The following is a 10076-nucleotide window of genomic DNA, read 5'->3' on the forward strand; positions in this document are numbered from 1 at the left end:
ATATTTAATTCATCTATTTGGGCTTACACTAGCCAATAATGTCATAACTGTACAAGACGAAAACTATGGAAAGATGGAGGATGCATTCTCAAAATTATGATGGTGATAGTTGTTGATATATAAAATATAAACTAAGCCTATGAACTTATATAGAATGGACAGATATTATTTATTTCAAGGGTAATATAATATAGGAGAACTTCATGATAGGATAACACAGAAGTGGATCCCTACAGGACAGAAGTATTAATGAAGTATAGCTATCATGTGGGCTGCTTTTACAATCAACAATCAAGAAAGGTACCACTCACTAGTCTTGTTTCCAAGGTCACTATCTCACAAATGACTATGCAATCATATATCAGTTGATGTGTTTCAAGATAACAAAGACCAAGAAAGTTGTGAAGGTCTCTCATCTGTGAACCTTAAGAGCAATGAGGAATATTGACCAGTGTGTGGGCTCTGAACTACCCACCATGCTTGATTCCCAGTGATTGGGTTAATCTCTAGATGTCACTTTCTAGTGAAGATATAGAAGATGACACATACAAGTGCTAAGGATCATGGGTAAGGGGAACTGTGCAACGTCTGTGTGGTTCTTGCTCTGTATTCTTAGGGGTTGGAAAAGGCAATTGAATGGATCTGTAGGGTAGGTAATGTCTTCAGATGTGAATTTTTAGCCATGGGAACAAAGACGGCATGAGGGAAAACAGAATAACAAACATGACACATGATAGCTCCAGCCAAATCTTCCAGCATTTCCTAGGAGAAACCTAGCCCTGTTTCTTCAGCACGTGTATTCTCTGTCACTGTAGGCTGAAAAATTACTCCTCTGCATAGTTAAGGGAATTTTTTTTCTTTTCAACATTCAATATGTAGGGTGACACAGAGTCCTTGTCATCACCTTTTTATTTTTTGCAATTTCTTTCTCCCAGATGTTTGTGTCATGAGAGATCATGAGTAGCAACGAGATTGTTGTGACAAGTGAGTTCCAATCAAAAGACAATTTTATTAAAAAAATATATTAGAAATGATGGACAAAATTTTCTTTTCAACAACTAAATTTTAATCTTAAGAACCTAGGAAAATGATCTTCTCAAAAAGAAATGTAAGTATGTACAAAAGGAAATAGAAAGCAGACACTTGACATCCTAAAGAGTAGTTTCAGTTGAATTCTGAATGTGAAAGTGGGAACCTGGTAAGACAACATTATCTGAATGCCTCACTGAACCCTAGAGTAGAAGATAACTGACTTAGCAGGGGTTTTCTTTTATAAATGAGGCCATATATTAGGATCAGAGAACTAAGCTAATGGAAAGGGACAGCCATGTATCAAAAGGACCCAGAAAATGACAGGCCAATTTGTGAAGACCCCAGGTTTGGGAAAGGGGGTTTGCAGCAACACCACAGTACCTGCAGCCCAGATTTTGTTTGAAAGAGGCACTCTGGTAAAGAGTTGATCATAATCATTGTTATTTTATAGTCTATTTGTGCTGTCTAACAGAAAGCCACAGACTAGGTAATTTATAAAGCGAAGAGTCATTGACTCATTGTTTGAAAGTCAAAGAATAAAGGACAGTACCTGTGATGGCCAGCTTTATGTGTCATAATATGACAGAAGACAACATATAGTAAAAGAAAATTTTAAAAGGAGTAAGAGAGGGCCAAATGTAATTTTTCAATATGGCCACTTACCCAATGATCACACCAATCCACCAGGGAAAAGTCCTCCTTGCCTTCTCATCTCTTAAAATTATCACCTCTTAACACTGCAACACTAAGGACCCAACTTTCAATACATAAACTCTGGGGGACACATTTAAATCATAGTATTACACCTGCCTCGCAAAATCCCTCTCATTCTCACATGCAAAATATGTTCACCTCATTCCATTTAGCCTCCAAAGCCTTAACGTGTTGCAACATCAACTCAAAAATCCAGAGTCTTTATCCCGTCAGCACTCAGAAAGTAATTCAAGGAAAAGGTTTTGTAATGAAAGGTAAGGACTATACTTGTCTGTGAACCTAAGAACGAATAGTTAGAACACAATTAGGGATTATGCTCATTTAATAGGCATAAACAAGTGTTAGCATGGACAACAATAGGTATGCTAAATTGGACAGAGGAAAGCCCAGGAAGCCTCAACCATACACAAGTACTACAGGCAAGAAAGGAGTGCAGGGAGAAAGAAAATCATCATCCCTAGGGAAGAAAATCCAATTGGTTATTCAATACTATCTAATAAGGATAGTTTTTCCTCATCTTTAAAAACATACTTTTGTCTATTCTTTGAGAAATTCATACATTCACACCATGTTTTCCAGTCTCATTCACCATCCCCCACTCCCCAACTCCTATCATGAAGCTCCCTTCTATTATATTACCCTTGAGGTAAATAATATCTATCCATAACTACATAAGTTCATAGGCTTAGTTTATATTTCATTTATTAACAACTAAATATCTCCAGTATATATACCTAATTCTTCTTTGTTTGTTTGTTTTGCAAGACAGGATTTCTCTGTGTAACAGCCCTAGCTGCTATGGAACTCTCTTTGTAGACCAGGCTGTCCTTGAACTCACAGATATCCACCTGTCCCTGCTTCTTGAGAGCAGGGATTAGAGATGTGCGCCACCACTACCTGGCTTCTTCCTAACCTCTTATTCTCTGTTTACTATAGCCCACTGAGTCCAATTAGTGCTACCCATAGATGTATGGTTATAGGACCATCTATTAAAGTATGGTTAGCCTACAAAGACCATATCCCTAAGGAAAATGAACTCTCCTTCCTCTCCCATCCTTCAATTGTTAGTAGATTCTTTGATATTCAGTTCCGTCTGTAACTTCTTCAAAATGTCATTCAGTTTCTGTATCTCTACAAGGATTCTGCACATGCTATGTAATCCCTAGACTTTCCCCAAATTGATATCAAAGATTTATGCGCTTAATCATAGATTCCATCCTTAAATATCTCCCATTCATATTACTTTGCTATAGACAGCCAAAAGAAGCCATGGCAGCAGCTTGGTTGCTTAACTATATAAATATTTTCTCTTTCAGGTACCCCAACTCATTGCTATTAAGTTCTGCATTTACAAAACCCAGTCTATGAATAACAGAAGTTTGTCTCACAGTTATGGAGGCTGGAAAGTCCCAAGTCAAGGAGTCATATGTGATGATGGTCTTCTCGTTACATCATAAGCAAGGCATCACATGGGAAAAAAAAGTGTACAAGAGGGGACAAGAAGAGACCAGACTCACTTTTATGACTCACCCACTCTTGCAATAGTTTCTAAATAAGGATGAAGTCTGGTGACTCAATTATCACTTTCTAGAGTACCAATAGGACCTAGAAAGTAAAAAACCTAGTTTGCAAGGATGCTGAAACAGGGGAAAAGCAGAAGTTAGCCAACTGCCTGGAGCCATGTGTTTAGAGTCTCAAAGAACCAGCCTGGTAGAAAGGTCAGTCATAATCTCTGTATGAAAGAGTAGATCATGAGAAATATAAAGCAAATCACTCTGTTAAGAGGAGACAATGCGAATCTAAGTGGGAAATATACACTGTATCTAGGGCTCCCCAGGGAGAATCTGGCTTTTTTCATTTGTCCCTTGTCAGAGTTACTGAAATGTAGGAAACATTTCTCCTTCTCTTTCAACTATCATCCCATTGAAGCTGAATTCTGCCATGTTCACTTTATGAAAATTGCTCTTGCAAAGGTCACTGATGAAATTTTTATTGCTAAATCCAGCATCCTTTCCACTTACCTCTCTCTGCTGCAGCTAATACTACTGGACACTGCATTCTGGAAAGTAGCACTAGCTTAGTTTCCATGACACCACACACACACACTTGTTCTCCCAGACCGCAACTCTTCTCTTGCCTTCAAATACATGAATGTAAATGTTCTTTCAAATCGTTGCTTGGTCCCCTGACCTTTTCTCTCTTCTCTATTCCACTGAAGGAGACAATCCCTTGTTTCATCACTACTCACAGAATAATTCCTTTGAAGTACATTCCTAAACCTAAGAGGCAATCATAAATCTCAAATTCTCCACTGCCTTTTCTGTTAGATTACACAATCATTTCAAGGTCAGCATTTTGGATCCAATGTATTGCCTCTATCTCCTCCCAGTGGACTCTCTACAATCTGATCCACAGCAATTGCATCTTATCATTCCAAATGACTTGTGCTACACTTTGGATATATCCCCCAAAGTTCCAACTTATTTCTCCCAAAACATATGTCAACAGGGCCTTTTGGAAAAGAGTAGTTATTTGTAAGCTATAGATTCCTGGCTTATCTTTGGGTGACTTTACTGTTAAAAGCAAGCCTTCTCTAGCATGCTCACTCTGTTTCACCACTGGTACCTCTCCCCATATCATAATGCAACAAGAATGCTCTCTCCAGAGGCTAGCACCATGTTCTGAGACTGCCCAGAGTCTATAACTATGTTATAAACCTCTACTCATTATAAACTAGCTAATCTGTGACATTCACTATAGCTACAGAAAATGATAGCAAGCAATAAAAAGTTTAGAATAAAGTATAGTTTGAGTTAATATCATAAGACTTTTATTCTGATCTTTTCCCCATCATTCCTTTTCAGTAAGTATGATTATATATATTTGATTTTATACAATAACATAACAGGGTGGTAATTACTTACTTTTAATTATCCATTGCATTTATCCATCTAAATGTTCTTTAAATATTCTTGAAATTAACAGAACCCATGGGAAATAATTCTTAGTAGTAAAATTTTTAGTGCCGCCCCTCATCCACTTCAATCTCTCCCTCTCTGGTTTTTCCTAAGAGTTTTCATGATTGTAATATACCACAAATACCCAAGACCTTAGGATCCTAAGGTATGATAGAATCCTTCATGTTTCAGTCATGTAACCCTTTAATTACTTCTTACATATCTGCCTTGTTGCATCCATTCTTTTGGTTCTGGCAATGTCTTCTTTGTCTTCTCTGAAGATAACCTCTATTTTATGCTGACTAAAGCAGGACACCTCTACTGTGACCACACACATCGCCCTGTTTCTTCTAAATACACTGTTGTCTTTACTTCTTCATGGGAGGCAACCAGATGGAAACCACAGCAGCCTATACCTGAATGTTCACTGGCAAGAAGGCATCCAAAGGTTGGTTCTCTGTGAGAACTACACTCAGTTCTGAAAACTCAGGAATCATTTTCCTACACCTTGATATAAAGAGTCTCCATTTCTCTGTTAAAAACAATTCTTGGTTTCCATCTTCATGCTTACTAAACCATGGGCTATCAGAAAGCCTGAGAAATATTCCGTGGTAGGGGCACTTAAAAAAAAAAACAGTACCCACTTTTTCAACCTTTGTCTCATTCTAATAGCAACCAAACCTACTTTTCAACCAAGATTTCCTCTTTATAGTATTTCCATATGCAGCAATACCCTTGTCACTAGTCCCCAACAGAAATATAAATCTCTATTCCACCAAGCTCTTTTGGGTTGCCTTATATATTCCCCAGGCTGGTTCCATAGCTTCATCAAAGTTAAAAAAGATTCCATTCTACACTGATATCTGAACCCATATATATATATATATATATATATATATATATATATATATATATATATATTAGAGACAGGGTTTCTCCATAGCTTTTTTGGTTCCTGTCCTGGAACTAGCTCTTGTAGACCAGGCTGGCCTCGAACTCACAGTGATCTGCCTGCCTCTGCCTCCCGAGTGCTGGGATTAAAGGCGTGCGCCACCACCGCCTGGCCTGAACCCTTTTTTATAACAGAATGGTAATTCCCTAATTTATTATGAAGACTATAAGCAACTGGTTAACCTATTCTTTGAATTTTATGGTATTCACTAATTAATACCTCAACCTGGAATTACATATTCCCTGGGTTCATAGTAAAGTTGACCTTCAGCTTTTATTTATAGAATTACCTAGACATTTTATTCAATTATATTATACCATGTGTTGCTACTAAACTCTATGTCAAAAAAATCTTAACCTGGAACTGTGGCAATGGTTCAGTAGATACAGTGACTACTGCTTAAGCATAAGAACCTAAGTTCATGTCCCCAACACTCACATAAAAGTTAGGTATGGCATCACACTTCAGTGATGATCAGAGCTGGATGTATGATATGAAAAGGGTTTTCTGCTCAGCCAACTAGGCAAAATGAGGAAGCTCTAGATCCACAGAATGAGTTTGTATCAAAAAATAAGGCAAAGGCCAAAGAGAAAGCCATGCAATCATGACTTCTGACACTCACATATCTGCACACACAGTTTTTGATCTTAACCTTATTGTGGTGGCTTAAATCAGAATGGTCCCAATAGGCTTGTGTATCTGAATACTTGGTCCCCAGTTAGTAGAACTCTTTGAGAAGGATTAGGAAGCGTGGCCTTGATAGAGGAGGTTTGTCCCTGGAGGTGGGCTTTGAGGTCTCAAAAGACTCATATTGTTCCCAGCCTTCCATTATCTGTCTGGTCTTATGGCTGTGCCTCAGTATATCGGCTGCCAGCTACTGTTGCAGGGCAAGTCATGCCTGCCTACATGATGCCATTCCCCCACCATGATGGTCATGGACTCTAACCCTCTGTAACTATACACCCTACTTAAAGTCTTTTATTAGTTGATGTTGACTGAGGTTTCTGTCCTGCCCAGTTCCCGCAGTCATTTAGTCCCCAAAAAAATCATGCAGATGCCTACATTAATTATAAACTGATTGGCCTAGTATCTTAGGCTTCTTATTAACTCTTATAACTTATATTAGCCCATAATTTTTGTCTGTGTTAGCCATGTGGCTTGGTACCTTTTTCCACAAGACAGTAACATCTTTCTTGTCTGGGTCACAACTGCAGACTGAAACTTCCCTCTTCCCAGAATTCTCATTGCCCTCCTCTACTTCCTGCCTGGTATCTCCACCTATACTTCCTGCCTGGCTACTGGCCAATCAGCGTTTTAATAAAAATAAGACAAGTGACAAGATAAAAGACCATTGCCCCACAGCTTAATTTCCTTGGCCATGGTCATCTCTTATCACAGTACTAGAAAAATAACTAAGATATTTTTGATGAATCAAAAAGTTAAAATAAGAGAAGGCTTATACAGGAGATCACTTTGAGATTAATCTTTAAAACATATAGGATTTAAATAAAGAGAAAAAGAAAAAGGAGAATTTTAAGAAAATGAATAGAAGTAACAAATCATAAAAACTAGTTAGAAGTTAAGAGCAACAATTAGAGGTATTTGATTGGAGAATAGGGTTTGATTAGGAGATCATAGGCAGGTTAGGGTGTTGCTGGAGATAGTGCTGGCTCCCAAGTAGAAAGATCAAGATTTAACCCAGGAGATAATGGGCTGTGTAACTCCAACTCTGGTATTCCCCCATACTGCACAAGTAGGATAAGACTTCACAACTTGATATTAAACTTAGATTAGAAAAAAAAATAGTGGATAATAGCTGTTGCCCAGATGAGGATTTGAAGAATAATGAGAAAAGAATTGGGGAAAGTGAATTATCCATGGTAGTTATTGTGCCATTGAAAAAGCAAATTAATTTGAGGTGAGCTGAGAGGGAAAAGGGTAAATAATAAGAGGCTAGACAAAAAGACTGAGAATAAAGATTCTGTAGTCTTTAGAGATGAGAAAGAAAATCAAGCAAGCAGGAAGGAAAAAAATTAAGCTTGATATCTTAGAAGCCGAGGCAGGTTTGAGTGGTGACTAATAATGACTCACTTTTAAAATAGTAGCAGAGAAAATAGGATGAAGGTCGTTGGTACCATAAAGGAGTTACCTGCCCCCCAACTAATCTGCACACCTAGTCCTGTGCCTGGGAATAAGTGCACAAATGTAAGTGTGATACACTGATGAGGTCGTCACCAAAAATACACCTTTAATGTCTAAGGGCTCAAAGGAAAGGGTGCAAAACAGGAAGACACTGACATTTCAGCGGGTGTGTGTGTGTGTGTGTGTGTGTGTGTGTGTGTGTGTGTGTGACCAAGATCGGTTAGTTGTGATGAGAAACAGGAAACTTAGGGTAAAAAAGCAGCATGGGTCATAAAATAAGGAAAGGTTGAGTGACAGTAGTAGAAAAGTATTAAGCTTCAGGGCAAACAGAAAGTTTGTGTTTCACAACCACCTCTATCCTCTTAGTAATGCCTGGGTACCTTCCTCAATATTTAATTAATCAAATGTAAAGAGACAAATAGACTTTTTAGAGTTTACCAGAAAATAGAGCCCTAGAACATCCAACACAGAAGGTTAAGAGAACACAGAACCCTATAATGCCCTACACAGAAGGCTACTTTCCATAACTTGAATAGGTATGCAATTGCCCTATTCCCATATCCCCTTCTAGCAAAGCACAGGGTCATGAGATGGAGACCCAGCTGCAAAATGGAGTAAGGCCTTCCGCATGTGGCCAACCTGGCCCCTTGTTCCATCTGTAGGACCTTGTGGCTCTGCAACTCCCTTCTTCCCAGAAGTGAAATCTAGGTCCCAGGGGTTAAAGCTTTAGCACAGACATGTGTCTAATGAATAACGTTCATTGATTTCCTAGCCCGGGAAATCAGCAATTCCTTTTCAAACAATAACTCTGATTATTGACAGAAAGAAGGGGGAATCTGGGAAGTCTGTCACATGGCATTGCTGCTCTCCACCCCTCAAAGTCATCAAAGGTACACACAAAACCTGAATGCTTGGAGTCTTAAGAGTGTAGTGGACAGCCACCTTTCTATCTCCTACGAAAGTAACTGCTGCTATTGTCGTAGTTCTGGGCTGAGAGCATGGATAAGCTGATTCTGCTGCTTGGGGTGTCCATCCTCGCCAGTCTTCTGTCAGAAGCCTTTGCTCAGACAGGTAAGGAGTTTACTACAGTCGGGGAGAAAAGTCGATTCTGAGCTATTGTTTCTCTGAATTTGTTGAAAACAATTATTTGTCATATTTTATCTCACAGACCTCACAGGAAAAGTATTTGTGTTCCCCAGAGAGTCTGACAGCAACTATGTGAAGTTGATCCCACGTCTAGAGAAACCTCTGGAGAATTTTACACTGTGTTTTCGAGCCTATAGTGACCTTTCCCGCCATCACAGTCTTTTCTCCTACAGTACCAAGGGCAGAGACAATGAGCTACTAGTTTATAAGACAGAAGTTGGAGAATACCAACTGTTTATTGGACATTCAAAAGTCACAGTCCGTGGTCTGGAAGAACTCGCTTCCCCAGTGCATTTCTGTACCAGTTGGGAGTCCTCTTCTGGCATTGCTGAATTTTGGGTCAATGGGAAACCTTGGGTGAAAAGGGGTCTGCAGCAGGGGTATGTTATAAAAGACCAACCCATTATTGTCCTAGGACAGGAACAGGATACCTATGGAGGAGGGTTTGATAAGTCCCAGTCCTTTGTAGGAGAAATTGGAGATTTGAACATGTGGGACTCTGTGCTAACACCACAAGACATTAAACTTATGTACCATGGTTCCACTCTTGCTCCTAATATTCTGGATTGGAAAAATCTGACCTATGATATAAATGGCTATGTAGTCATCAAGCCCTGTGTGTGGCTTGATTATTATTAAGTTCTTACAATAAGACCTCATAAAAATGAAATGATCAATGTCCAAGAAATCAAGTCAGCACAACTTGACACTCAATTCTTTTTTCTTCTTTGTGAACCTCCTGTCTATTTAGCAGTTTAATAAAAACATTATCTAATTCTGCCTGCCTTTGTTGACTGTTTGACATAATCTCAAATGCTTTAGTTCTGATCTACTCTTCTTGATAATTGGTATTTCAATATCTAGAAAAATCAAGCTGTAAAGAAGGGGAATGGAAAATTAACCACGAGGAAAATGGCAACACTTACTAGCTACTGATAATCAACTTAATAATAACTCAAAATATGTGTAAAATTACAGTAGAAATCCTTCCATTTGTTTTTCCAAGTACAAGTCAATTAAAAAGTCTGATGTTGCTCAAGGGACACAACTATAATGAGATAGGTAACCAACAGTTAAGGACTTGACAGCAAATAATGAGTCAGGAAAGCTAGAATAGGAAGGAAAACTACAAA

The 10076-nt window shown here is 38.6% G+C and overlaps 1 protein-coding gene across 1 annotated transcript; it reads left to right on the forward strand.

The window, feature by feature from the left end:
* The first annotated feature begins 8666 nt into the window (after positions 1 to 8666).
* Apcs (amyloid P component, serum) lies at positions 8667 to 9723 on the forward strand. Its single transcript, XM_041643526.1, has 2 exons — positions 8667 to 8868; positions 8966 to 9723. The coding sequence occupies exons 1-2, from the start codon at positions 8796 to 8798 to the stop codon at positions 9580 to 9582; spliced, it is 690 nt and encodes a 229-aa protein (XP_041499460.1). The 5' UTR covers positions 8667 to 8795; the 3' UTR covers positions 9583 to 9723.
* The last annotated feature ends 353 nt before the right edge of the window (positions 9724 to 10076 follow it).

The sequence above is a fragment of the Microtus oregoni genome, unplaced genomic scaffold (genome assembly GCF_018167655.1).
Source record: "Microtus oregoni isolate MIOR12 unplaced genomic scaffold, Mior012 000086F_ref0000336, whole genome shotgun sequence".
NCBI lineage: Eukaryota > Metazoa > Chordata > Mammalia > Rodentia > Cricetidae > Microtus > Microtus oregoni.